This window comes from Gorilla gorilla, chromosome 14, assembly GCF_029281585.2.
Source record: "Gorilla gorilla gorilla isolate KB3781 chromosome 14, NHGRI_mGorGor1-v2.1_pri, whole genome shotgun sequence".
Lineage (NCBI taxonomy): Eukaryota > Metazoa > Chordata > Mammalia > Primates > Hominidae > Gorilla > Gorilla gorilla.
Genome location: NC_073238.2, coordinates 38,962,395 through 38,987,250, shown reverse-complemented (window position 1 = coordinate 38,987,250; position 24,856 = coordinate 38,962,395). Strand labels below are relative to the sequence as shown.

Below are 24,856 nucleotides of genomic sequence, written 5' to 3'. Positions count from 1 at the left end.
GAGGTCGAGGCTGCAATGAGATTTCACCACTGCACTCCACACTCCAGCCTAGGCAACAGAGAAAGACTCCATCTCAAAAAAAAAAAATCTGCTAAAATGAAGCTGGGTGCAGTGGCACAAGCCTGTAGTCCCAGCTACTTGGGAGGCTGAGAGGGGAGGATCCCTTGAACCCAGGAGGTCAAGGCTGCAGTGAGCTATGATCACACCATTGCACTCCAGCCTGGGTGATCTAACAGGACACCTTGTATCTAAAGAAAGAAGACTCGGCTGGCCTGAAGGTAGTAGTGAATTAGCTCAACTGATTGTTCACAGTCAGTTACAGATCAAACTTCTACTCTTTCCCCTCTTCTCACTACTGCACTTGACTACTCTTAAAAAAATTTATTTTAGGCCAGGTGTGGTGGCTCACGCCTGTAAGCCCAGCACTTTGGGAGGCTAAGGTGGGTGGATCACTTGAGGTCAGGAGTTTGAGACCAGCCTGGCCAACATGGCAAAGCCCCGTCTCTACTAAAAATACAAAATTAGCCAGGCATGGTGGTGGGCGCCTGTAATCCCAGCTATTCAGGAGGCTGAGGCAGGAGAATCGCTTGAACCCAGGAGGTGGAGATTGCAGTGAGCTGAGATCACACCACTGCACTCCAGCCTGGGTGACAGAGAGAGACTCTGTCTAAAAAAACAAACAAACAAACAAACAAAATTTGTTTAAAATTCTAAAGTGAAAAAAAGTATAATCCGATTATCTTACAAAACCAAACAAATAAACAAGCTCCAAAGTTGTTTTCATAGAGGGATGTTATGTATACTAAAGGGCACTGCAAGACTCTTAGACTTCAGGTACTGCTGCTGTGCCCAGAGGCGGGAACCCTGGTTGGTTGTCTAACTTGATAATTTGTTATGACCTGACAGCTGTGTGTCCCTAAAAGACCTAAGTACTTGGGGAAACTGAAGAGGTGCATTGGTCTTTCCCTCATCTCCCGCATGAGTGAAAGCATAACCCAGCTAATTAACATTACTTCTCAACCTGAGAATTCGGAGTCTTTGACTCATGGAGACCAGGCACAGTCCAGGCCACTCTCCTGCATGCCCAGCTCCCTAGCCTTGTGTGGCTCCCTCATTACACTGACCACATCATTGTTAGCTTTGTTTGTGTCTCCTTGGCTCGATAGAAAGATCCCTAACGGTGTGGATAGTATCGTTCAGTTTGCTACTGTAGTTCCAGGTCTTGCCTGGTATATAGTTGGCACGCAGTAAATACTTGTTGAAAGAACAAACACATGAGTGAATGTACAGTTGGATGAACATGATTAAAAGGATAAGGATAAACATGATTAAAAGAATTAGGAGAAACAAGGAAAAAAACTTTCCTTAGGAAGCTTCCATTCTATCTATTACCAAATATAAAAGAAGGGTGTGTTTACATAGCTACACGTTATGAAACCAGGTGGATAAATACCCAAGATGCTTACCAAGGAGGGTGCATGAAACAACCCACAGGGTTCTTACAATTCCAAATTATGCAACTGCATCTATGGCAAGTAATTTCACATAAACCCTTTGTTTCAGTTTTTCTTATTCTAAATTGGGCACATAGGTTTTGTGCCCAGGGCACACTGGATTTTGAAATTTCAAACAAGGAACACATAAAGGGTCATTTCATGGTATCAGTACTGTGCCTGGCACATATTAGCTGCTCAGTGAAATTAGAGTGAATACATGGATATGCAAATAATAGCTCAAACCAGCCTAGCATAACTCTGAGAGCAAAAAGCTGATTTGTTCCAAGTAGTGCAGCTCTTTAGAGCCAGTGGGGCCCCATGGGTATGAACTGGAATTTTTGCGATGCTGCTCCTGTGCTTACCGTTTGTTAACTTGCTCCACAGCAATGTTGAGGCGATGTGCAATGTCTTCCACTGTTTCACTGTTGGCTGAAATGATCCCCACACTCTTGGCGATAGCTTTGGCTGTGATGGGATGATCACCAGTAACCATAATAACCTAGAGCACAGACAACGAGAAGGCCCATGGGTAATGAAGAACTCGGTTGGCCAAAGTGGGGATGGTTCAGTATTACCTACTCTGTAGTGCCCTGGGAGAATGTGGTTGGTGATTACAGTGGCAGCTCTGGATCTACGAGACAACTGTCTTTGTCTTTGGAGGAAACACTAATCCCATTGGGTCTGCCCTTGCTCCTAAGCTTCATACGCTTCCTCCTCTGACATGAAAGGAAGCCCTTCCCCTTTGATGCCACTTTATTTGTGAAAGGGCTGGTGAGTGTCTACTTGGGGGTAGCCCCATGTTACTTCAACAGTCTTAATATTAACCTAGTAATGATGAACATGGATTATGGGGGCTGAGCCTCAAGACTGGGTAATAAAGCCTTTTTTCTTTCTTTTTTTCTTTTCTTTTTTTTTTTTTTTTTTTTTTTTTGAGACAGAGTTTCACTCTTGTTCCCAAGCTGGAGTGCAATGGCGTGATCTCGGCTCACTGCAACCTCCACCTCCTGGATTCAAGAGATTCTCCTGCCTCAGCCTCCCGAGTAGCTGGGATTACAGGTGTGTGCCACCACGCCTGGCTAATTTTTTTGTATTTTTAGTAGAAACAGGGTTTCACCATGTTGGCCATGGCTGGTCTGCAACTCCTGACCTCAGATGATCCGCCTGCCTCAGCCTCCCAAAGTGCTGGGATTTCAGGCGTGAGCCACTGCGCCCAGCCAATAAAGCCTTTTAGTAACTACCGTGGACTAGGGCGAGATATGGTCACTTCAAGGCACTAGGAGATTCTTCTCATTGCATTTACTGTTTATGTGGTTCATTCCACATAGACACAATCATTTTCTTTTTGTGGGACAGTTTCAGTAAACTTAGCACAGTGAAACTAGAAATAAAATAGGAATTATGATATTTACTTGAAGACACCTAAATACTGACCATCTGCTATGAAAACCATTATTAGAAAGGAACACGACATAAAGACAGAACTTCTTGAGTCAGGAAAATAACTCCCACCTTGATCCCTGCACTCCGGCATTTGGTGACTGCATCTGGCACGGTGGACCGAGGGGGATCGATCATTGACAAGAGTCCCACAAAACAGAGGTTGGAGGTCGGAAAGTTCATAGCATCTATGTCAAATGAGTAGGTTTCTGGAAACTCGTCTGCTGGCAGGTAGAGATGACAGAAACCTGTAATACAGATGAATTAGTGAGTCAGTGAAACTAGAACAGGAAACGAAAAAAAATAAGAGGAGAACATGCTGATACACCTTGGTCCTCTGCTGTTTCACCAATACATCAGAATAAGCCAGAATTGTTTAATTTCTTCAACTCCATAATGCATTTTTTTAGGAAAGACATATTTCATCCAAATATAATTCACTGTGTGCTCATTAGGCTCTGTGTTCTAGAAATATATCTTGCTATATTGCCAAGTTCTAGGGCAATACACAGTCTTGACTTCTGAAGCTTAGCGGGGCACAGAGTTAAAGGGATCAAGCACAGGGTACATCTCAGGGCAGAGACACACTTCAGCTGCCTGGAGGATCAGGAGAGACTTCCCCAAGGAGGTCACATGTGAGGTGAAGCTTGAGAGGGGCAAAGATGATTTCTAGGGAAAAAAGGGAGGGTGGAGGTGGGAAGGCCATTTTCAGCAGAGAAAACAGCATGTGAAGGAACAAGGGGGTTCAGTGGAGGGGCACAAAGTTCAGTGTTAGATCAAGATGAGCCCAAGAGAAAGGCCAGCAGGAATGGGGCCGAGCCATCCTTTTCTCAGAAGCCATCAGCCTCTCATAGGCTGAGGTGGAAGGGACTCTTATGTCTGGTGGGACCTCCAAGACTGTGTGATCAGCTTTCACATCCAATTTATTTTCAGCCTGGCCCACTGCTTTGCAAATGTCAGTGGAGCAGGCTTTGAGAAATCAAACGCAAGTGGGCATCAATCCCGTGTAGAATACCCAGTACTGTGGGTTATTGGATGCCTAAAGCATCACCTTCTCATTTATATGCTTTATCTGCTTTGCCAACTCCAATAGCCTTTAGAAACACACATTCCACAGACTGCATCTATATTGGTGAGGACTTCCATGGTGTTTAATGAGCCGGATCGTCAACCATACATTTCTGTTTCCTTGAATTTGTCATTCTGTGGTCCTGATGGGGCACCATTCCGCCAGCCCTGGTGCTGACAACAGGACACACTGTCCCCTTTGACAACACCGCAGGCACCCCCATTGAGTCCTCCTCTTGTTGCATTTCTAAGGTTCCTTCCTTCCTGACACTTCGTCTGCATCACTGGCATCACTCTCTTCCTAGTCGTTAAATGGGAAGCTTAATCATTTTTAAACTGACTATCCTCATCTGATAGGTTCTAAATCTTACCAACTCTACCTCTATGAAGTCTCTTGCCCTGATCTCTCCTTCCCATTCCCATCACCCTGAAAAAATTCCCATCCCTTTTGCCTGAGCAAGGGCAGCTGCTTCCTATGGAGATGTGCATCTCTCCTCTCCCTGCTGCTGCCAAGGACATTTAAAGAAGTTAAAGAAATTTAACTCCTTCCATAAAGTCTTCCCCAGCCCTGCGACCGCCCAGCTCACTCTAGTGGCACAGCCCTCAGTGCTCTCTACTGACTGCAGGATGAAACCTGGCTCCTCACCCAAATGTTCAAGACCTCCATCTCATGACCTCCAGTCCAGCCCTTGAACCCTGTTTCTGTGACGGTGCCATCTCACCTGCTGGCAGCACCCAATGTGCCCCACGCCATTCTGCCTCTGTGATTGGCCTGTGCTGTTCCCTGGGCCCTGGATACTTTCCCCTATCTCCCCTCAAATGCAGTCACTTAAGGCCCAGTTTGAAATTTAACTCCTTCCATAAAGTCTTCCCTGAGCTTGCCTCTCTGGAGGCCATCCCACCCTGCTTGGTGCTGTCACACAGCGTCCTCTCCTCGTTCCCATCCTGCTTATCATGTTCTCCTTTACATGCTTCACGTGGATGCCATGGCCACTCGGCTAAGTCACAGGTCCTCAAGGCGCCTGCCTCATCTCTGTGCCCACCAGGTGATGGGCAGGGCCCTGCTGCCGCACTCACCCAGCACACGCTCGCCCAACCCGCCCAGCTCCATGTAGGCTGTGTGGAAGGTCTTGGCGGTGCTCTTGTCCAGTGGGTGCTCCTCGCCATTGATCATGATGGTGCTGCATTTCTCTAGGATGCGCTCAGGGGCCCCCTTCATCACCATGAGGAAGCGCTTGCCGTGGGGGTCATCCGTCTCGTGGATGGAGAGCTGGGAAGGAATGAACCGAGCGTGTTACTTACAGAAAGGTGAAACGCATTCCTTCTTCTCTACTGTTCCATTAAATGTAAAGGAGGAAGAGGCACAATGGCATCCTCAGCATGTTCCGCCCTTTTTCTTTCTGTGGCCAAGTAAGACGAAGAGCTCTAGACTTGGCCCCAGCCCAGAGTGGGGCACCCACTCTGGATAAGTGGAGCTCATCTTTCAAGCAAAACTGGCTGCTTTAGGCAGGCTAGACGTGGCCGTCAGCGTGTGAAATCTTGTGCCTTGAACAAGATCTCCCAGGGTGCCCGTGAGAGTTAGGGGGCTGCGAGCCTCTGCATCTCACCTCCTCTACCTCCCTGTGGGGAGCAGCCGTCTTTCAGACCCAAACTATTCTGAGCTCAGGAGGGCAGGAGGCGACAGGAATTTCTGCACCTCCTCACCTCATTGTCCACCCAGTTTTCCTGCTTGGATGTCATAGAAAATGGCAGGGTGTGAGGAAGTGGACACTTCCATGTATAATGTTTCAGGAAGACAGCCGAGTCACAGGAGTCTCCATTTTAATAGGAATGCTCTTGACCCAGCAATTCTACTTCTAGATCCATCCTAATAAGATATGCAAAAAAAATCGATATACAAGAATAAAAGAACTAACTCTTATCTAGCCCTTCTGATAAGCCAGGTACTCTTCTAAGCACTCAAGAGAAATCTCAGGAAGCTGGAGTGTTTGGGAGAAAATAAGTTGCAAAGAAAAGTGCTACAATTTTGGGTATAACAGTTCTTTACAAATCAGTATTTCTTAGACTTTTGGGTATCAAAGATGAGTACAAAAAGAAGTATAGGGCAAATAGGGTTACCAGCTGCTGCTGCTGCTTTTTTTAATGATCAAGTAAAGACATTGAGAAAACCAACCAACAAAAACCAAACCAAACAAAAAACCTCCCATCTAATTATCACTATCACTTTCTAAAACATAGGCTTTTTCTTTTTCTTTCTCTCTTTCTCTCTTAATTTTTTTTTTTTTTTTGAGACGGGGTCCCACTCTGTGCCCCAGGCTAGAGTGCAGTGGCACGATCACAGCTCACTGCAGCCTCGACCTCCCAGGCTCAAGCAATCCTCCCACCTCAGCCTCCCAAGTAGCTGGGACTACAGGTATGTGCCACCATGCCCAGCTAATTTCGTTTTTTGTTTTTTTTGTAGAGATAATGTCTTGGTATATTGCTCAGGCTGGTCTTGAACTCCTGGGCTCAAGCAATCTGCCTTCTTCGGTCTCCCAAAGTGCTGTGATTACAGGTGTGAGCCACTGTACCTGGCCAAGATAAGGCTTTTTACATTTAAAACATAGGGATAATATGAAACACTTTTACGGTGTGTACCACGTGCCAGGCACTGTTCTAAGTGCTGTCCACATCGACTTATTTATTCTCAAAACAACTTTAAGGCCATGGGTACTATTATTATTCCCTTTTACAAAGGAGGAAACTGAGGCACAGAGGTTCAATGCTTCACTCAGGGTCACTGAGCAATAGGTGGCTATCTGGTGGCTGAGCTGGGATTTGAGCCCAGGCTAGCAGGCTCCAGAGTCCCTGCCCTTAATCATGGTGGCTACAAAGGATAATCTTTTAAATTAAATACATCCATCCTTATATAAAACTTTATAAAACATTTTCCAATTTGCCGTAAACTGTTTCAAATGTCTTAACAGACCAGTGTGTTTGGGGCATCACCATTCTAATCAATAAGACACAGGCTTTCCATTTTATTTCCTTCCCGCAGAGACGTCTCCTTCCAAGGCCATGACATCTAAAGCCCTGGTGAGGCTGAGCACCGCTCATGTGTAGATATAAAATGACCCTAACAGCATCCAGACAGCACCTCCGACCTCTTCAGCAGGAACTCACACAGGCCCCTCTCCCCTTTCTAGTCCCACTCTGTGTAGCCACTTTCTCCTCCAACTTGTACATGAGGCCTCATGGAACCTGCTTTTTCTCCCTTTTGCAACAGGGCATGCCTTTACCATGGGAGATGGAGCTTCAGCAGGGCTCCAAGTCCTGCTGCTGATGGAGGCATCATCTAACCCCATCTTCACACTGTGCACTGATGCGCAGCACCTCAACCTCCTCATCCTCTAGCCACCCCACAGCGTTGTCGTGCGAATGAATAATTTAATACTTGTGGAAATTAGCACAGAATAGCTCCTATTATTACTAGTATTATTAGTATAATAATACTCATCCTAAAACAGTCTTTTAGGACTGTTGCGCACTCTATTTTCACTTTGGTTTTACGTAAGAGATGTGATTTCTTGGCTTGAGTATTTTACATCATATGTTTCTGGTTAGTTGTCTATTTAGCTAACTGTGTTTCTCTGTTGGCTCACTATCCACAAAGAAGACATTTGCAACACAAGAGTTCTTCTCTAGGCTGGGCTTGGTGGCTCACGCCTGTAATCCCAGCACTTTGCGAGGCCAAGGCCGATAGATCACCGGAGGTCAGGAGTTCGAGGCCAGCGCAGCCAACAAGGTGAAACCCTGTCTCTACTAAAAATACAAAAAAATTAGCTGGGCAGGGGGTGCATTCCTGTAGTCCCAGCTACTCAGGAGGCTGAGGCAAGAGAATTGCTTATACCTGGGAGGCGGAGGTTGCAGTGAGCCGAGATTGTGCCACTGCATTCCAGCCTGGGTGACAAGAGTGAAACTCCTTCTCAAAAAAAAAAAAAAAAAAAAAAGAGTTCTTCCCTAACCCTAAATGCCATCCGAACTAAGATGGGTGGATAATCACCAAATCTCCACACGTACAGTTGTGGTTATTCTATTTCTATACTTTACTGTTGTGCAAAGCCCAAGTCCAGATCCAGTGTGGGCTCTGTGGAAAATCCCATCTGCATGGGGATCTGGGGCTCCCAACTGTCATTTGTCTTAACATGGGGAGGCTGTGATGGCTGACTGTCCGCCAGCCCTGCCTGCTGAGATAACCAGGCAAGGAGGGCCGTCTTCTACCTGAGCAGGGGATGGAAAGGAGACCCCCACCCACAGCACAGGGGCTGGCCCCAGAAAACGACGGGGCTGTCACCCCAGGGGCCGCTCACCGGTCCCCCCAAAGGGCAGGGCTTGTTCCCATGGCCTGAACTGTGCCGCACTCCCTCTGTGTGATGGTGGAAGAATCGTGGACCTGGTGTCAGGCTTGGGAACACTGGGTGCTGTGTGACTCTGGTCTCTCAACACTTTCTAAGGGCCTGCTTCCTCCTCTGAGTCAGGATTCGTCAGTCCTACCTCACAGGCCGGATGTGAACATGGAACAAGGCCACGTAGGTCAAGGGCCTGATGCACTAGAGGTGAGAGGAGCAGGTGTTCGGCCTCCCTGCTGCCCACCTGGCATTTATGCTTTGGAGTATGGCTGCTGCTCCTCACGGCAGAAGGTACCTGATAGTGGTGGTGTGAGTGTGTGTGTGTGTGTGAGAGAGAGTGTGTGCCTGTGACAGAGATGGCTAATTCATAGGAGCAGCCAGGCCCTGATGAGGTCCTTGCCTTTCTTTCTTTCTCTGCCCTGCTTCAGGGCTAGGAAGGAGGCCAGCAAGGGAGCTTGACCTAGGGGACCAGATGCCCGGGTGCTGTATCCCTGATGACTGTCTTTGAAGTCAGGTATCCTTCAAAATATGAGGTAAGCAAAGGATGCATGCAAGTAGAAAGGTCATGCTGCCGATGACAGAGATTACCGGTTGTGAGGAAAAACTCACCTGAAATTTATTAGTAGAGTTAAAAGGTATTTCAGCTACTTTGCGGTTTCTTTTTCTAATTTCCATCACATCACCCAAAATGACCTCTGAGAATTTTAAAAGAGCAGTTTCTGAGGCATCTCCAATCACAGCTTTCTGGGAATCAAAGAAGAAAAATATTTGCAGCACATATTTAATGAACCAACATGCCCTCAGCATAGGACCCAAAACACACCTCCTGATCCCATTACCACCTAGCTGGAGAGACATTATCACGTGATCAGGGAGCGCCGCAAGACAGTGGTAAGCGTGTAAACAATAGTGCCACCTACTGGCATTAGGGATGTTTGGAGAAGCTGGACCTCTGTGAGGACTGAAGATTTCGTGGAAAACAGCAGCTACGAACTAGATCTTGATAGATAGGTGGGTTACCGATACACAGAGAAGAAAGCCTTCCAGAAACCAGGATGCGGGTGCAGGGGCATGAGGGGCAGGCTCGTCCGTGAGTGTTCAAGGTACAAGAGGACGTGGAGGGTGTGGCAAGACCTGGAGGGCCCTGAAAGGTAGCCTGAGGTCTAGACTTGAGAAGCAGAAAACAGGGAAGTACAGAAAGATTTTCAGCAAAGTTAAGTGACTATAAAAGTCCCATTAAGGGAAATTAGTGGCATTCGAGAAAGACTGCAGGAGGGATAAACCGGAATCAAAGAGGTTTAATTCCAATCAGCCGGTAATCGGCTATTTAGATGCAAGGTACTGCTGATAAATACTAAAGTTATGTATATTTTGAAGCAAGAATGATAGAACTTAGTGACTTACTGGATATAAGGAAAGGATAAAGTCAAAGATGACTTCCAAATATTCTGTTCCAATGACAAATAGAATGGTTATATCATAGACAATTAGAAAATTGGGGCAAGGCACTGATGTGCAGCCAGGCTGGGTACGGGTGGAAGTTAACAAGCATGATTTGTGCAACTTCCTAGCGGAAGCACACAGCCAGCCGGAGATTCGGGTTGGAGTTGAGGTAAGAAATTAGAACCGGACATAAAGATTTGGAAGATATTGACAAAGAAGCAATTGGCCAAAAAGAGCATTCATGAGCTGTCTGACGGAGAGAAAAGCAAACAAACAAACAAAAAAATAAGAAAGAAAAAGAGTCAGGGAAGGAAACAGATGGCAAATAGAAAAGCCAGGAGAACAGAGATTCAGTGACTCATTGAGATGGAGAGGAAAAGGGAGGAAGGAAAGGAGGAGAGGGAGGGAGGGGGAGAGTTTATTGTATGTTCCGATATTCCAGGACCCCGTAGAGCTTTGTCTGCAGCCATATTCTAGTTAACAGGAGTCCTTTTATTTTTATCCAATCACACTTTAAATTTCCATGAATGGCGTGTATATTAAAAGGAACTTTGATTATATCCACTTAGCTGGCAGAAAAGTCAGGAAAGTAACTTAGAAGTGCATTCATTTCCAGAATTTTCTGAAGACGCTAAAGCAATATTCTGAAACCTTTTAAGTATCTTTGTATTCTCAAAGCTAGTGTGCATAAAGAAAAATTTCTGGATGTCTTGTGAGTCCGACTTGCTCTTGCAAGCACTGAACAAACTTTAAGCAACTGGAGAGATGAAATCAAGCACCCAATCAGACCTCAGCAAGTGACTACAAACTGGCTGTGATTTAAGACCGAGTGCTGCAGAAGCATTACCTTCATGATGGGGACATTTTCCTGTCCTGGCTTGAACTCTGCTCGGTTACACAATGTTATTATCTTGGATAAAGAGGCCCAAGTCCTAGAGCTTTGGTCAAAGACTTGGTCTGGAAGACAGAGAAAGAACAGTGGCTGCTGTGGGTTGGGCTGGCCGTCCATGAGTCACTGTCCAGCAATCCTCTGGCTGCAGACCCTGCTGTGTGCTCAGCTCAGCCCCAGGATGGAGTCCACAGCTTTGGCCAGACCGAGCTCTCCATAAGACTTACTTGAATGGTCTTCACTGGTGTCAGCCACAAAGATCTGATTGTCGAACCACAGATGGGCCACTGTCATCCTGTTCTGGGTCAGTGTCCCAGTCTTGTCCGAGCAGATGATGGAGGTGGAGCCGAGGGTCTCCACAGCCTCCAGGTTCTTCACCAGGCAGTTCTTCTTGGCCATCCGTTTTGCTGTCAGCGACAGGGTCACCTAGCAGGAGAGGGAAGGACGCTTTGGGAAAAATCCTCATTTGAACTCAGGTCCAATAATACAGAAATAGCCAATGTGAGCTGTGATTGAATTTTAGGAGACAGCTGGACTAGTTTTAGGGGAGAGGTGTGGTTGTCAGCGCAGCTAAGCTGACCTGGTGGCTTATACGCCGCCAAGAGCCCTCTATGCCACAATCCTCTTTTAAAGATTAAATATGAGACGCTTTTCTTGTTCCTTCATGACTTGAAGAAAACAAGGGACCCACGGGCAGCAAACACGGACACGCTGCTGTGGCTCGTGTTCACGTACAATCACGACGCCTCCTGTGATCCCTAAGCAGGAGTGTGTAAGAGAGACTGACCAGTGCATGCCAAAGAGTTGTCCCAAAGGACACACTTGTTGCTTTGGGGAATTCAGCAGCCTTTACGTTGTTTCATTTTAAAAGCTCCATATTTTAAAGATTCTTTTAAACACCTAGATCTCAAAGGGTTCTTTTGGCTCCAATTTCCCCAAATTACTGTCTCCTGGAGTCAGAGGGTACCTGGACTTCAAAAACTTCTTCTCTTTTCTTTGGTCAGGACAATAGCAGGCCAATGATCATGTAGTCACAAAACTGGAAACATAAACCCCCTCCTCTTCTACCCCTTGAGACCCCCACAGGAGAGACTGAGGAGGAGGGGGCTCTTCTCTAGGGACTGAATGACATGGGCCCATACAAACAGCTGGGTCTAGGGTTGGCCAGGAAAGGGCTGGAGTCCTCGGCAGGAAAAATGGGAGGATTTTTTTTTTTTTTCCTAAGAGAGGTAAGTGGAGTGTGGCAATGTGCCTAAATGCCTAAGTTGTAGAAACTGCCAAAGAAATGTGCGGAAGGCATCAGGCTTCTAGAAAACCTGTGAATGGTGGAGTCTGTCTTATCTAGATCTTATGGGGCAGAGTAAGCTGTGTGAATTGCAGATTGAAAGCATAACGTTTTCAAGGAAAACGCAGTCAAATATTAAAAATATGACAAATTTTTTGTCTCTGTAAGGAACAGTCTATGCAGAATGTTCCAGGGTTGTCGCTGGTGGGGAGGGCGTGGTGCTCTGGACTTGGGGAAGATTGCAGTTTGTGTGGGTGCCTCCCCAGCACCAGTGCTGTGTCCACAGGGCCAGGTGCAGGCTGTCTAACAGCATGGACTCACAGTGACAGTGGCCAGGAGGCCCTCGGGCACATTGGCCACAATGATGCCAATGAGGAAGATGATGGAGTCCAGGACTTGATACTTCAGGGACACAGCGATGATGAAGAAAAGGATGCCGATGGAGACAGCCACTCCTGCCACAATGTGAACAAAGTGCTCGATCTCAATGGCAATGGGCGTCTTCTCATTTCCAACTCCTGAGGCCAAGGAGGCAATATGGCCAATGATGGTGCGGTCACCCGTGTTGATGACCATGCCGGTGACAGTGCCTACAGGGGAAGTAGACGCTTTATTCAAGGGGTCCTCAGCCAGGAGGGGTGTGCAGCCAGCTTGCAGCCCTCTCTGGGGGCTGGCACAATCAATAGGCACACCACATTCCCGAGGCCAAGCATCGTCCTCTAGGCCCTTCAGTTCCATGCTTCCCCTGGGATGAGCTTTGTAACGGGGTGTGGCAAAGGACAGACCTCAGAGCCCAGGAGGGAGAAAGGACACAGGTGGACATGTGGGCTGAGAGCCAGAGGCCTTTTACCTTCCAGACACGTTGTGGAATAGAAGCAGATGTTCTTTGTTTCCAGGGGGTTTTCATGGGTAAACTCAGAGGAGCGGGGCTGGGGCTCAGACTCCCCCGTGAGAGATGAGTTATCCACCTAGAAGAAATGTTGAAGATGGTTCACAGCTGGGTACCTCATTCCCTGCCTCTTATACTGATGCTGGGAAAGACCACAGAGCCAGCAGGTTTGGAACATAGTCCTTGGGGTGGATACCCCTTGCCGCTTACCCGACACCCCTGAGAAGACAGCACCCTGATGTCTGCAGGGATCTGGTCTCCTCCTTTGACCTCCACAATGTCCCCCACCACCAGCTGCTCTGAAGGGATGGTCTTCTTCTCAGAATCTCGGATGACGAGAGCTTGCTGCAGAAACAAACCATGACAGATGCCTCAGACCCTGGAAGGACACCGGCCCTCCCCCAAGTCTGTGCCGCACCGAACCCCAAGACAGAGGCCTTGGAACTTCCTGGTCACTCTCACTGTTGAGTCCATGCTGTTATGCAGCCTGCACCTGGCCCTGTGGACACAGCATTGCTGCTGGAGCGTGAGGCTGTCAGAACAGCAAGAATGAAACAGAAGACTGCTTCACCCGAGGCCTGAAGACTCTAAGAACTACTTTTTCTTGAGCTTATGGAGAGTTCTTGGAACAGAAGAGCCGCTGTTGGCCAGATCTGGCCAAGCCAGAGCCCTGGGCCTCCTAGAAAAGGAGACCACTAAGGGTGAGCAATCCTGGCTGGGCGTCTGGGCAGAACACTGAAGGTGGGGCTGGGGAGGCTGATAATCTTTCGAGTGTCAGGGAAAGTTTAACGAGGTGATCTCCTGCTTCAAGCTTGGCAGGAGGCATCTTTTCCACCCAGAATCTCTCCAGCCCACAGTTCTCTGGGCCAGAGACAGTGTGGACACCTGACAGGGGTTTTTGGGGAAGAAGGGAGCACTGGGCTTCCCCGCCAAATGCATTCTGGGGCTCAGGAGCAAAAATGGTCACAGATAAACAATTGCAGGCTGGTCTCCTTGGCTGCCAGTGAAAGAACACTCTCTGACCTTCCACAGGTCCCTTCCAGAACCCAGAAGGACTATCCACAAACACTGAGGAGCAGGAACAGAAGATGCCTTGCGCTAACCAGCACTGCCCTGGGTGGTGCCTCATTTGACCATCAAAATCCTGTGAGGAACTGGGGTTCTGACAGATGGGTTAATTCACCCACGATTGCTCCGACAGGGAAGGAAGTGGGAACCTGCAGCCCTCAGGGCCCTGTGCCCCTCCCAGCTGAGGCTTCCTCACCCGGGAGTCACCAGAGGCCAGAGGATAGGTGGCTGCCACTCACCTGAGGGATCATCTTATTGAAGCTGGACATGATGTTGGTGCTTTTTGCCTCTTGGTAATAAGCAAAGATCCCCGTTAAAATGACCACCAGACCAAGCACACAGCCCAAGTACACCTGGGTGAGAAGGAGGGCGTCAGTCAGAGAAACCAGCAGTGGGAAGCAGCCAGGCCCTGGGGCTAGAGCTCTCCACGGGAGGATGCAATGCAGGCAGTTATGCCCTAGTATAATTTACAGGCCATGGAATTCGCCCATGTTAAGTGCGCAACTTACTGATTTTTTTTTTAAGTTTACAGAGCCATGAAACCACCCTCCACCGCAGCCTCAGAGCATCTCCATCCTGCCCGGAGATCCCCCCGGCCCCTCTGCCGTCACTCCCTGCTCCTGTCCCGTGCCCTGGCATCACCGATCTGGTTCCTGCTTCCAAGGATGTGCCTGTTCTGCATATTTCATGCCAATCCAATCCTATGACATGTAGCTTGTTGCCTCTGGCTTCTGTCTCTTGGCATCACGTTGGCCAATTCAGTTTTGTGGATTTGGTACTCATGTCTCGGCAGGCACAGCTGCTCTCCGTGTTAAAGGAAGAGGTTAGCTTGGGGGAGACAGAACCCCAAACTACTTCACATGGATGCAGATTTTCTCCCCCTTAAAAATTCAAGGTGTTTTGTGTATCCCTCTTCATGCCCACACTGCCTCTAGAAGATCAGAAAGCCAGACAGAATTTCTGTTTTACAGCTGGGAAAATGCCTGACTTTCCCATACCTAGGCAGTGGCATTCAGCCCCCAGCTGTGCCCCCAAGGCCTCACTGGATGGCTCTGCCAGCAAAACCAGGAGGGGACACCCCAGAGCCTTACGTTGTTCAGGGATGCAGACTTGTCGCTGGAGTACTGAATCCCATATGCAATCCAACAGAGAAAGGCGCCCACCCACAGGAGGATAGAGAACCCCCCCACCATCTGCTTGAGGAACTTGACGATCTCAGGCGTCTGCTTGGGAGGGGTGAGGGAGTTGGGCCCATCCCGGGCCAGGAGCTCGGCAGCTCTGGTGCTGGAGAGACCCTGGGAAAGCCAAACAAAGCACATGCACAACCAAGACAAATACGAATTAGACATTCCTCCTCCCTCAGGGGTTGGGCTGCATATTTTTGCAGCTTGGGGTGAGGCATTAATGTGCCCAAAGAAGGTCCTGAGAAAAGCAGACCGTGCCTCACTTCTCCAGCTGCCCAGCTTTTTTGAAAGACTATAAAATACTTAATACCAGCCAGGCACTGTGCTCTGTATATTCACTCATTTAGTCTTTAAAATAACCCTTGAGGCAGGGGCCATTATTCCTCCCTCTCGTCGTCATTCGCAGAGGTGGAATTTGAGGCACAGAGAAATTACGTAACCTGTCGAAGGGACCTGGCCTGTCAATGGTAGCGACCAGGTTCAACGTGGTGACTGGGTCCAGAGCCACTGCACTCTGCTCTGCTAAGGGGTTTTAGTTTCTTAGAGGTTTATCCGGCGAGAGGACTAATTTGATGAAGGAGGACTTGGAATGAAGAAGCTGCTCACCAGGGCTAAGGGCAATGCAGTAACTCCCCAGGAAATAGGGAAGCTTCTGGAATCCTGCATAGAGAGCATGTGGCTTTAGTTTCCATCCTTACGCCTGCTCCTTTTCTACCTTTCTACACATCCAGCCTAAGTTCTCATTCATCTTGACAGGCATAAATCCTACCCAAGCCCTGAGCCCATGTGAGCAGCCCCTGCCCTGGGGGGCCTGCCATCCGTGAGGCACCCTCACCTTTGAAACCCTACATGTTCGCAGGAATTTCCCCCACAAACGATCTTTGGTGGACAAGTCTGTAGATACCTCTTCTCCCTAATTATGTTGTAAGCTACTTAAAGGGCAGGACTCTGTCTTGGTCTTTTTTTTTTGAGACAGAGTCTCGCTCTGTTGCCCAAGCTGGAGTGCATTGGTGCGATCTCGGCTCACTGCAACCTCCTCCTCCTGGGTTCAAGCGATTCTCCTGCCTCAGCCTCCCAAATAGCTGGGATTACAGGCAGCGGCCACCACACTTGGCTAATTTTTAAAATATTTTTAGTAGAGACAGGGTTTCACCATGTTGGCCAGGCTGGTTTCGAACTCCTGACCTCAAGTGATCTGCCCACCTTGGCCTCCCAAAGTGCTATGATTACAGGCCTGAGCCACCATGACAGGCCAGTCTTGGTCATTTTTGTGTTCTCTCCTGGGTCTCATGCTTTTTCTGTGGTAGTGATTCAAATATCTGTTGAATGGCTAGATTCAGGCTCACCACCTCGATCCCATCTCCCTCCACTCCAATTCCTTTTCCAGAACCCCAGACTCATCTTTCTGAATAACTGTGGAACGTTTCCTCAGGGGTGTTCCGGAGAGACTTCTCCTGGTATAACTCACAATAAGTTCATCATCGCCTCCACCCTCCTGCCTTCCCTGCTCTCACCTCCCTGCCCCCACCCCAGCCCATCACCCGACCGGCTCTCCTCCTCCTGCTGCTGTGACATGACTAGCGAGATGAGGGGCTCAATAAAAATCCCCGCAAGTCCTGCTGGTTGTGTCTCTCTGCAATTTCTTTCTTTCTTTCCTTCCTTCTTTCTTTCTTTCTTTCTTTCTTTCCTTCCTTCTTTCTTTCTTTCTTTTCTTTCGACACAGTCTCGCTCTGTCGCCCAGGCTGGAGGGCAGTGGCGCGATCTCCGCTCACTGCAAGCTCCGCCTCCCAGGTTCACGCCATTCTCCTGCCTCAGCCTCCGGAGTAGCTGGGACTACAGGCGCCCGCCACCGCGCCCGACTAATTTTTGTATTTTTAGTAGAGACGGGGTTTCACCGTGTTAGCCAGGATGGTCTCGATCTCCTGACCTCGTGATCCGCCCGTCTCGGCCTCCCAAAGTGCTGGGATTACAGGCGTGAGCCATCACGCCCGGCCCTTTTTTTTTTTTTTTGAGATGGAGTTTTGCTCTTGTTGCCCAGGCTGGAATGCAATGGCATGATCTCGGCTCACCGCAACCTCTGCCTCCTGGGTTTCAGAGATTCTCCTGCCTCAGCCTCCTGAGTAGCTGAGATTACAGGCATGTGCCACCATGCCCTGCCAATTGTTTGTATTTTTAGTAGAAACGGGGTTTCACTATGTTGGTCAGGCTGGTCTCAAACTCCCGACCTCAGGTGATCTGCCCACCTCAGTCTCCCAAAGTGCTGGGATTACAGGCCTGAGCCACCATGTCCCGCCCCTGTAATGTCTTTCGACATTATTTCAGATCCTCATTTCACAGTCCTGGGCTGTTGTTCCATTCTTCTAGACCCTTCCATTTCTCACTTTAAAAAAAGAATCTTCTATGAGAACTGCCTTTTGAAAACCAATGAAAGCACCTCCATGTGTGGAAACCATGTCCCTTCTGCCTCTAAGACAGCTCCTACTCATTAGTTTAATGTGAATACTTTGACAGCTTCACCCAGATGACCTTCCTGGCTTCATTCCTGCTGCACCTGTCCCCTCTCCACACATGCTAGCTTCCGGCAAGCCCAGATTCTCTCCAAGCAGGCTCTGTGCTTACTGGCCCTGGGGTCCCCCACCAGCTTAAATCTGAAGCATTTTGAGTCCCAGCGCAAACATGGCAGCAGCCCGAGAGCTGGCTCTGGCCCCTTCCGTCAGAATCCACCTTTCTCCCAGCATAGCGTTTCTACTTCTTGTAGCCATCCCAGGGGGATAGAGTGAATCTCAGGACACTTCCGTACACATTTGCCTCCCCTACCCAGCCACTTTCTCCTTGAGGCCAGGGGTCATCTGTCCCTCTTGGTCCCCCTCACTGCCAGGCCAGTGTGAGCCCCACAGTAGGTTTTTCTGTTGACTTGAACTGTGTCCAGATGCAAATAACTGCAGTCTCAAAGGCGCTGCAGGGGCCCCTCCTCCTAAAGGTGCCGCTACTCTTCCACACACCCCCTGCCACACACAGCCTTCCCTCTGCAGAGTTGGGAGGCTTCTCTTCCAAATCCCTGGTTCCCACGACTCACCATAATGATGTCTGTGCCATATTTCTCTTCCAATTCCCTATTGCTGAGTTTGTGGTCATCCTGAAGTCCATGAAAGGAAGAACAGAGTGAATTAGATAATTCCAAAAGACTCAAGCCCCAGGCTTTGACCAGCCATGGAAGCTGGGAGTAGCAGCCCTGAGGATGGGAGGGGATCGAGGAGTGTGGGGGACAGGAGAGAAAGAACCCCTGTGCCAGGCAGCTGCCCAGTGAAGGATGGCACTGCCTCAGGAGTGACTGTCCCTGAGTCGGCACAATCCTGCACTTGCTGTTACTACCAAGAAGCTGCCTGCAGCTTTTCTGAACAAAGCCATGCACCTCGCTTCAACCTGAACTCCAGGGCATACAGGTTCTGGCACCCTCGTCTTCCAGGTGCCAGTGAGCTAGAGGCTTCCCTCAGGCCTGAACCCTGGGATTGGCTGAGGCTGATGGCAAAACCACACTAGAACCGCTTCCTGGGCTGGCACAACTCCTCCTCCTTCGCTGTGTGGGCTCTGGCAGGGAAAAGCAGCTTCCCTCACTCAAGCTGTGACGCTCAGGGAGCTCACTGGGCAGAGAAACCCTGCAGGTAAAAGTTCTGCTGAATAAACCCACACCATTGTGGCTGCCACTTGTGAATTCTGCTACAGAATCATTAGACTACAGCAGGGTTTCTCACCCGTGGCCCTGCTGCCATTTTGGGCGAATAATTCTTTGTTGTGGGCTCCACCCACTAACATCCTCCCCTCAGTTGTGGTAACCAAAAATGTTTCCATTTTTCCCCTGGGAGAGGGATGGGGGAATCCTCCTCTCCCTTTGAGAACCACTGGGCTAAAGGACAAGAAGTCTCTTCCTGTAGCAGAAAATCTAGGGTAAGTCTTCCTCACTCGCCCTAGAAAGTCCAGCACTCAGGATTTTTTAAACCCTGATTGTCTGAAACAATGATTGATACTGTTGACTGGTGCTCACATCATCTCTTGTCTTAAGTATATGCAAAAAATAGTTCCATGTTGCAATAAGAGACTAGGCTTCCAATAAAGCAGAATTCATTATTATCATTATTATCTTGCTTCTAGCCCTCTTCTCAGCCAGATTCTGTTTTGCTCCTTCATCCCTTCTACTAATACTGATTGAGTGTGATATTGCTGGGGATTCAGAAGATTAAGGCTGTGTTCTGCACAGAGCACAGCACAACCCACTAAGTTTTGGGCAGATACAAGTAGTGGATGATCCGAGCCATTGTTTGCATGCATGGACCTCAGACTTTAAGGTCCCTTCACCCTGGGCTTGGGGATGAGAGCATGGGGGAGGGGTGGGGCGAGGTGGTGGTGGTTATCTGGGGTGCCCTCTGCTGGCCAGCACTGGACTAGCACAGGGCAGCACCCCACCCACCCCTCGGGTCATTGCCTGGCCCTTTCATTCAAAGGCCGGGATACTTCAGTTGTCATTAGGCACTAATTTGCCAAGAAAGGTTGGGAGGCAAAAGCATTCAATACGCTGCTGAAAATCACAGGACCCTTGTAATGTCAAGGGAAAAACAGATATGTCTTCAATCTTAAATGCTAGAGATAATGGGAAATAATAAGAACAATCTATCGTCTGGTGCTGTGCTGTCTTTTCCCTGTTTTATCTCATTTAATCTTCCTAGTAACCCTAAGAGGTAGAAAAAAAATTCTTATATTTTTCAAAATAGGAAACTGAACTTCACTTATACTGGGATTTGAATTGAGGTCAGTCCAGTTTCAGGGAAGTGTTCTTAAATGTCTCTCATGATAGATACGGACAAATGCCCAGTGGTGTGCTGTTAAATGTTTAACAAACTCTCCAGGAAAGATAAATACAAAGCTCGGATTTGTAGAGTTTGCTGATTTCTCACTAGAACCAAGTTTGAAGCTGCTAACAGGATGTCAGTCAGCCTGCCAAGTTTCTGAATACTTAACAAATGGCTCTCTAGCACAAAAGAGACTCCCCTCAGGAGTCACAGAGCTTTAAGATCTGCCAAAGACGGTGGGGACAATCCAGCCCATCTCAAGCTCCGTGTAGAAGTTTCCCCTTCAGTGTTCCCAAGATAAAATCTGTCACATTTCAGACCCAAGGCAGTTTTATTATTAAAGTGGCCAGTTTGGGCTGGACACAGTGGCTCACGCCTGTAATCCCAGCACTTTGGGAAGCTGAGGCGGGTGGATCATCTGAGGTCAGGAGTTCGAGAGCAGCCTGGCCAACATGGGGAAACCCCGTCTCTACTAAAAACAACAAAAATTAGCTGGGTGTAATGGCGGCCGCCTGTAATCCCAGTGACTCGGGAGGCCGAGGCAAGAGAATCGCTTGAACCCAGGAGGTGGAGGTTGCAGTGAGCCGAGATAGCGCCATTGCACTCCAGCCTGGGCAACAAGAGCGAAACTCTGTCTCAAAAAAAAAAAAAAAAAAAAGGCTAGTTTTAATAACTCCAGAGCTCTTCCTTAATAATAATAATATTGTACTCCCCTAAAGCACATGAATTACAAAATCCTCATCTCATTTTTTCCCCTCATAGACCCCAGCAAATTATTTATTTCCCATTTTACATAAAGGAAATGGACCTTCAGTTAGGGTCAGTCATTTGTTGCCAGTTTCAGCTCAGTGGAGAAGTGGGACTCTGATGGGGCCTGAGGTCCTCCCAATCCAAGCTCCACATTTTTACCACTGAAACTGCTTTTCCATGAGGTTTCACACCTGCAATCTAGCATGGCCTAGGGGCTTTGGTTTTCCTCCTCAGAAGTTCCAGCTCAAATAGTTTTACTAATCAGTTGAAAACTGGCAAGTGGTTACTTAACTCTCACTGAAGCAGCTGCGGGGAGAGAGGTCTGGCCATGCCTGTGGGGCCTGGAATCAGAGGCTCTTCCTTCTGAGTTCTACAGGGACTGCCTCCAACCAGAATGCAGGAATCCTGCAGAGGCCCTGACCTCTGGGTGGATACTATCACACCATTCAAAACACACACACATACACACACACACACGTGCGTGCGCACACACACACATCACACACACACCACACACACAGCACACACCACACATACACACCACACACTACACACACACCACACACACAGCACACACCACACATACACACCACACACTACACACACACCACATGCTACACACACACCACACATACCATGCACATACACACACCAGACACACACACCACACACATATACACACCACACACACACACCATACACACACATACACCACACACACACACCATACACACACACCACACACATACACACACCATATACACACACCACACACCATACACACACACCACACACCATACACACACACCACACACCATATACACACACCACACACGATACACCACACACCACACATACACACATACCGCACATACACCACACACACACCACACAGACACACCACGCAGACACCACACACCACACACAAGGAGACCAATCTCAAGGGGATTTCAAATCCCTCAGACTGAATGTCTGTGGTAAGAGGTGGGTTCTAGGGGCAAGCTCTTGCGGGGAAGGGCCATAGCCGGCAGGACCCCTGTGGCTTAAGGCTACTGACCAGATGGAGTTCTTTCTGAAACTCCTCTTTGTGATTTTTCTTTTTGAGTTCCAGGCAGTTGTTCTTCAGACCTCTGTACTTCTCCTTGCCATCCCCCTTGTCTGTTTTCACGATGTCCTTAGTTCCGCTGAGCTCCACGGAGTAAATTTCTGGGGTTTTCTGAAAGAGAAGCCCAGGTGCAATATTGGCCCCAAATGGGGTTTCCGAAGAGGTGCTGAGCGCCCCTCTGCAGGGTCAGGACCTGCAGGAGTCAGGAGCCCCTTCTCCCTTTCCTTCCCTCCTCTGGGGAGGCCGGAGGGAGTCGGACAGTGGAGTCTCTCCCCCACCTCCCGCCGACCTTGGCTTCCTCTCCGTCCGTGTAGAGGGGAGGCGGAGTGGGCACAGGCCAGCCAGCAGCTCCTCAGGGTGACCCTTCTCTGGGTGGAGCAGGTGGGAAGTTACCCCCCCAACTCCTGACTGATGCCTCCAAGGAGCTGTGAGGTTTCCTCTGAGGTGTCCTTCCCAGGGGACACAACAGCTTTGCGTCCTGTTTCTTGGGGAGGGGGCACCCACTAAGCTTACGACCCTCAGTCCTGATCAGGGGGCCCTAACCGGAGGGCTTTTCAGACCGCAACGAATCCATGTCACCCCATCCTCCGAGTCGGAGCCCGCAGGTGCCATGGAGCTGGCCTAGGACCACTTGGCCCCTTCTCGCTCCTCTGGACTGGCTTCTTTCCCCAGCCAGCCCCGGCGGCCGCACGGAGCCGTGGCGGGGAGTCAGAGAAGCGGTGCCCAGGCCGGGGGCGCTCAGAGGAAAGGCGGCCTCCCCTTGCCCCGGGACGGGGCGTTTCTCCTCTTCGCCTTTTCCTCGCTTCCCGTCAGCCTGCTCCGGTCCCCGGGGGCCTTGGCCCAGCGTCTCGCGTCCTCGGCCGGCGCGGGGGCTGCACGCACCTGGTGCATGCTGGGCTGGTGGCGCCGCGGGCTGCGGGCGTGGAGCGCGGATCCGGGACCGCAGCGGCGGAGCGCACGGTGGGGGGCCTCGTGTGGCTGTGGCAGTGGCAGTGGCTGAGGTGTTGGCGGTGGAGATACCGGCGGCGACGCGGGCCCTGCACGCACCTCCGCGGCCGATCGCCAGCCGCTGCACCGGGGAGGTGGCACCAGCCTTAAAAGCTGCCCGCCCCGCCCACGTCCCCGCCAGGGCGCAGGCCAGCGGACGCCTCAGAGGGTAGGAAACCCGCCGGCGAGCGCGCAGGGAAGGGGACCGACAGCTAGGGGTCGGGAGAGTCCAGGATTGGGGACCCCCCTGGGAATCCCCTTCCCTTTAGTAGCCGAACGCCAGGGGGCGGGGTCTCTAGGGGGCGGGTCCGGCGTCCAGGTGAGTACAGCCCTGGTGCCCGCTGGGCGCCCAGAGCCGGACCAGCTGCTCCGGCGAGCTCCCGGCGCGCCCACGTCCTGTCCAGGCTTCCCTGAAAACCCACACACGCCTTTTTTTAAAAATGTAATTTGCCTACCAATAAATCAATTTATAAAAATGTGTATGCAGAGAAGGGGGAATTGCAGTTTCTAACAGCAACTACTGTTGGAGATGTCCCGGCTAGAAAAGACCAATGTGTTTTTGAGAATGGGTTTAGATAGGTAAATTCAAGCTTCCGAGAGAATTTGGGAATAACTGAGAGACTCTGAAGAGTAGCTGAATTAATTTGCCGGATCCAGATAAGAATTTGGAATTCTGAAACAATTTGGAGAGGGAGTGGGGAGGAGAGATGAGAGGATTAGGGTGGGTGAGACCACAGGAACCTGGGGCCCCAGGCTGCGGGTGCGCAGGAGCGGAGGCTGTTGGCTGGACTGGGCTGGAGAGGTCTGTCTCCACCTATTTATGTCACTCCCAGCTGAGACTCTATACATGAAGGAGAAAAGAATTTCTGACCCTGAAAGTTGATGTGCATACTAAAGCAGTGGTTGTTTTATACTGCTAAGTTTGGGTTGGTTTGTTAAGCAGCAATAGATAACTGGGACATGCTCCATGCTCTTAGTGCCCAGCATGAGTTTTTGCACAGGATAGAAAAGGTATTTTCCCCCTGATACTTGAAACATAATTACTCCAGATGAGAAAGATAGCCTGAAAACAATATTATCAGAGAGATATTTAGCAGTTAACAGCGGAGGAAATCAAACACGTTCTTTTAAAAGAATGAATCGTGAAGTCTTAAAGTCAGTGAAGAATATTAATTAATGGAGAGGAACATAAAAAATGAAACCCACGAATAGAGTTTAGTAATCAGCACCTATTTAGAAGAACAATAAGAAATTGACATGATTGAAATATATGAAAGGGAGTAGAGATAAGTTTCAAAAGAGGGGGCACTTTATTGGGCCCTTGATGCTCTGCTAGTAAGTTTCCATTTAGATAAGGACTAATAGGAGGGTGCTAAGTTTTATTCTTTTTGAAAGTTATATATCAAATACGGTAAGAAAGATTGTCATTTTGACCATATTTAAAATGACTAAGAGTGAGGAGTCCAGAGAAGCAGCAAAAGTAACAATCCCATCATGCAGTGACTAGAACATCTGGCAGAGAACATGAAGAGCATTGGGTACATTTAGAAAAGGTAGAAGAAAAACAATAAGCTTGTGCCCGGCCGGGCGCGGTGGCTCACGCCTGTAATCCCAACGCTTTGGGAGGCCGAGGCGGGCGGATCACGAAGTCAGGAGATTGAGACCATCCTGGCTAACACGGTGAAACCCCGTCTCTACTAAAAATACAAAAAAATTAGCCGGGCATGGTGGTGGGCGCCTGTAGTCCCAGCTGCTCGGGAGGCTGAGGCAGGAGAATGGCGTGAACCCGGGAGACGGTGGAGCTTGCAGTGAGCGGAGATCGCGCCACTGCACTGCAGCCTGGGCGACAGAGCGAGACTCCGTCACAATAAAAAAAAAAAAAAAAAAAAAAAAAAAGCTTGTGCCCAATTCTAATTAGGAATTAATTATAACTTCCTGTTTCTTTCAGATGCTAAATTTCCATAATAATTTCAGAGCATGACTATAGTTGGTAGTGAGGGACAATTGGGAAAAGAAGCTTATT

General features: G+C 49.1%; 1 protein-coding gene and 1 long non-coding RNA gene across 2 annotated transcripts in view; one reads left to right on the top strand and one right to left on the bottom strand.

Annotated features, from left to right (window-relative positions):
• Positions 1-23,121, bottom strand: part of ATP12A (ATPase H+/K+ transporting non-gastric alpha2 subunit) — a 31,691-nt gene extending 8,570 nt beyond the window's left edge. Inside the window, exons 1-14 of the mRNA XM_004054265.5 lie at positions 22,729-23,121; positions 21,799-21,957; positions 18,224-18,283; positions 15,055-15,258; positions 14,203-14,316; positions 13,106-13,240; positions 12,857-12,974; positions 12,328-12,596; positions 10,949-11,147; positions 10,680-10,789; positions 8,999-9,133; positions 5,079-5,271; positions 3,006-3,181; positions 1,859-1,995 (exon numbers count right to left, since the gene is read on the bottom strand). Coding sequence (XP_004054313.1) covers positions 1,859-1,995; positions 3,006-3,181; positions 5,079-5,271; positions 8,999-9,133; positions 10,680-10,789; positions 10,949-11,147; positions 12,328-12,596; positions 12,857-12,974; positions 13,106-13,240; positions 14,203-14,316; positions 15,055-15,258; positions 18,224-18,283; positions 21,799-21,957; positions 22,729-22,737 — 2,018 coding nt within the window. The 5' untranslated portion in view covers positions 22,738-23,121. The remainder of the gene's footprint in view (positions 1-1,858; positions 1,996-3,005; positions 3,182-5,078; positions 5,272-8,998; positions 9,134-10,679; positions 10,790-10,948; positions 11,148-12,327; positions 12,597-12,856; positions 12,975-13,105; positions 13,241-14,202; positions 14,317-15,054; positions 15,259-18,223; positions 18,284-21,798; positions 21,958-22,728) is intronic.
• LOC129526174 (uncharacterized) lies at positions 8,859-14,569 on the top strand. Its single transcript, XR_008670789.2, has 3 exons — positions 8,859-8,922; positions 13,928-14,041; positions 14,496-14,569. It is a non-coding gene; the product is annotated as an uncharacterized lncRNA (long non-coding RNA).
• Positions 23,122-24,856: the final 1,735 nt, after the last annotated feature.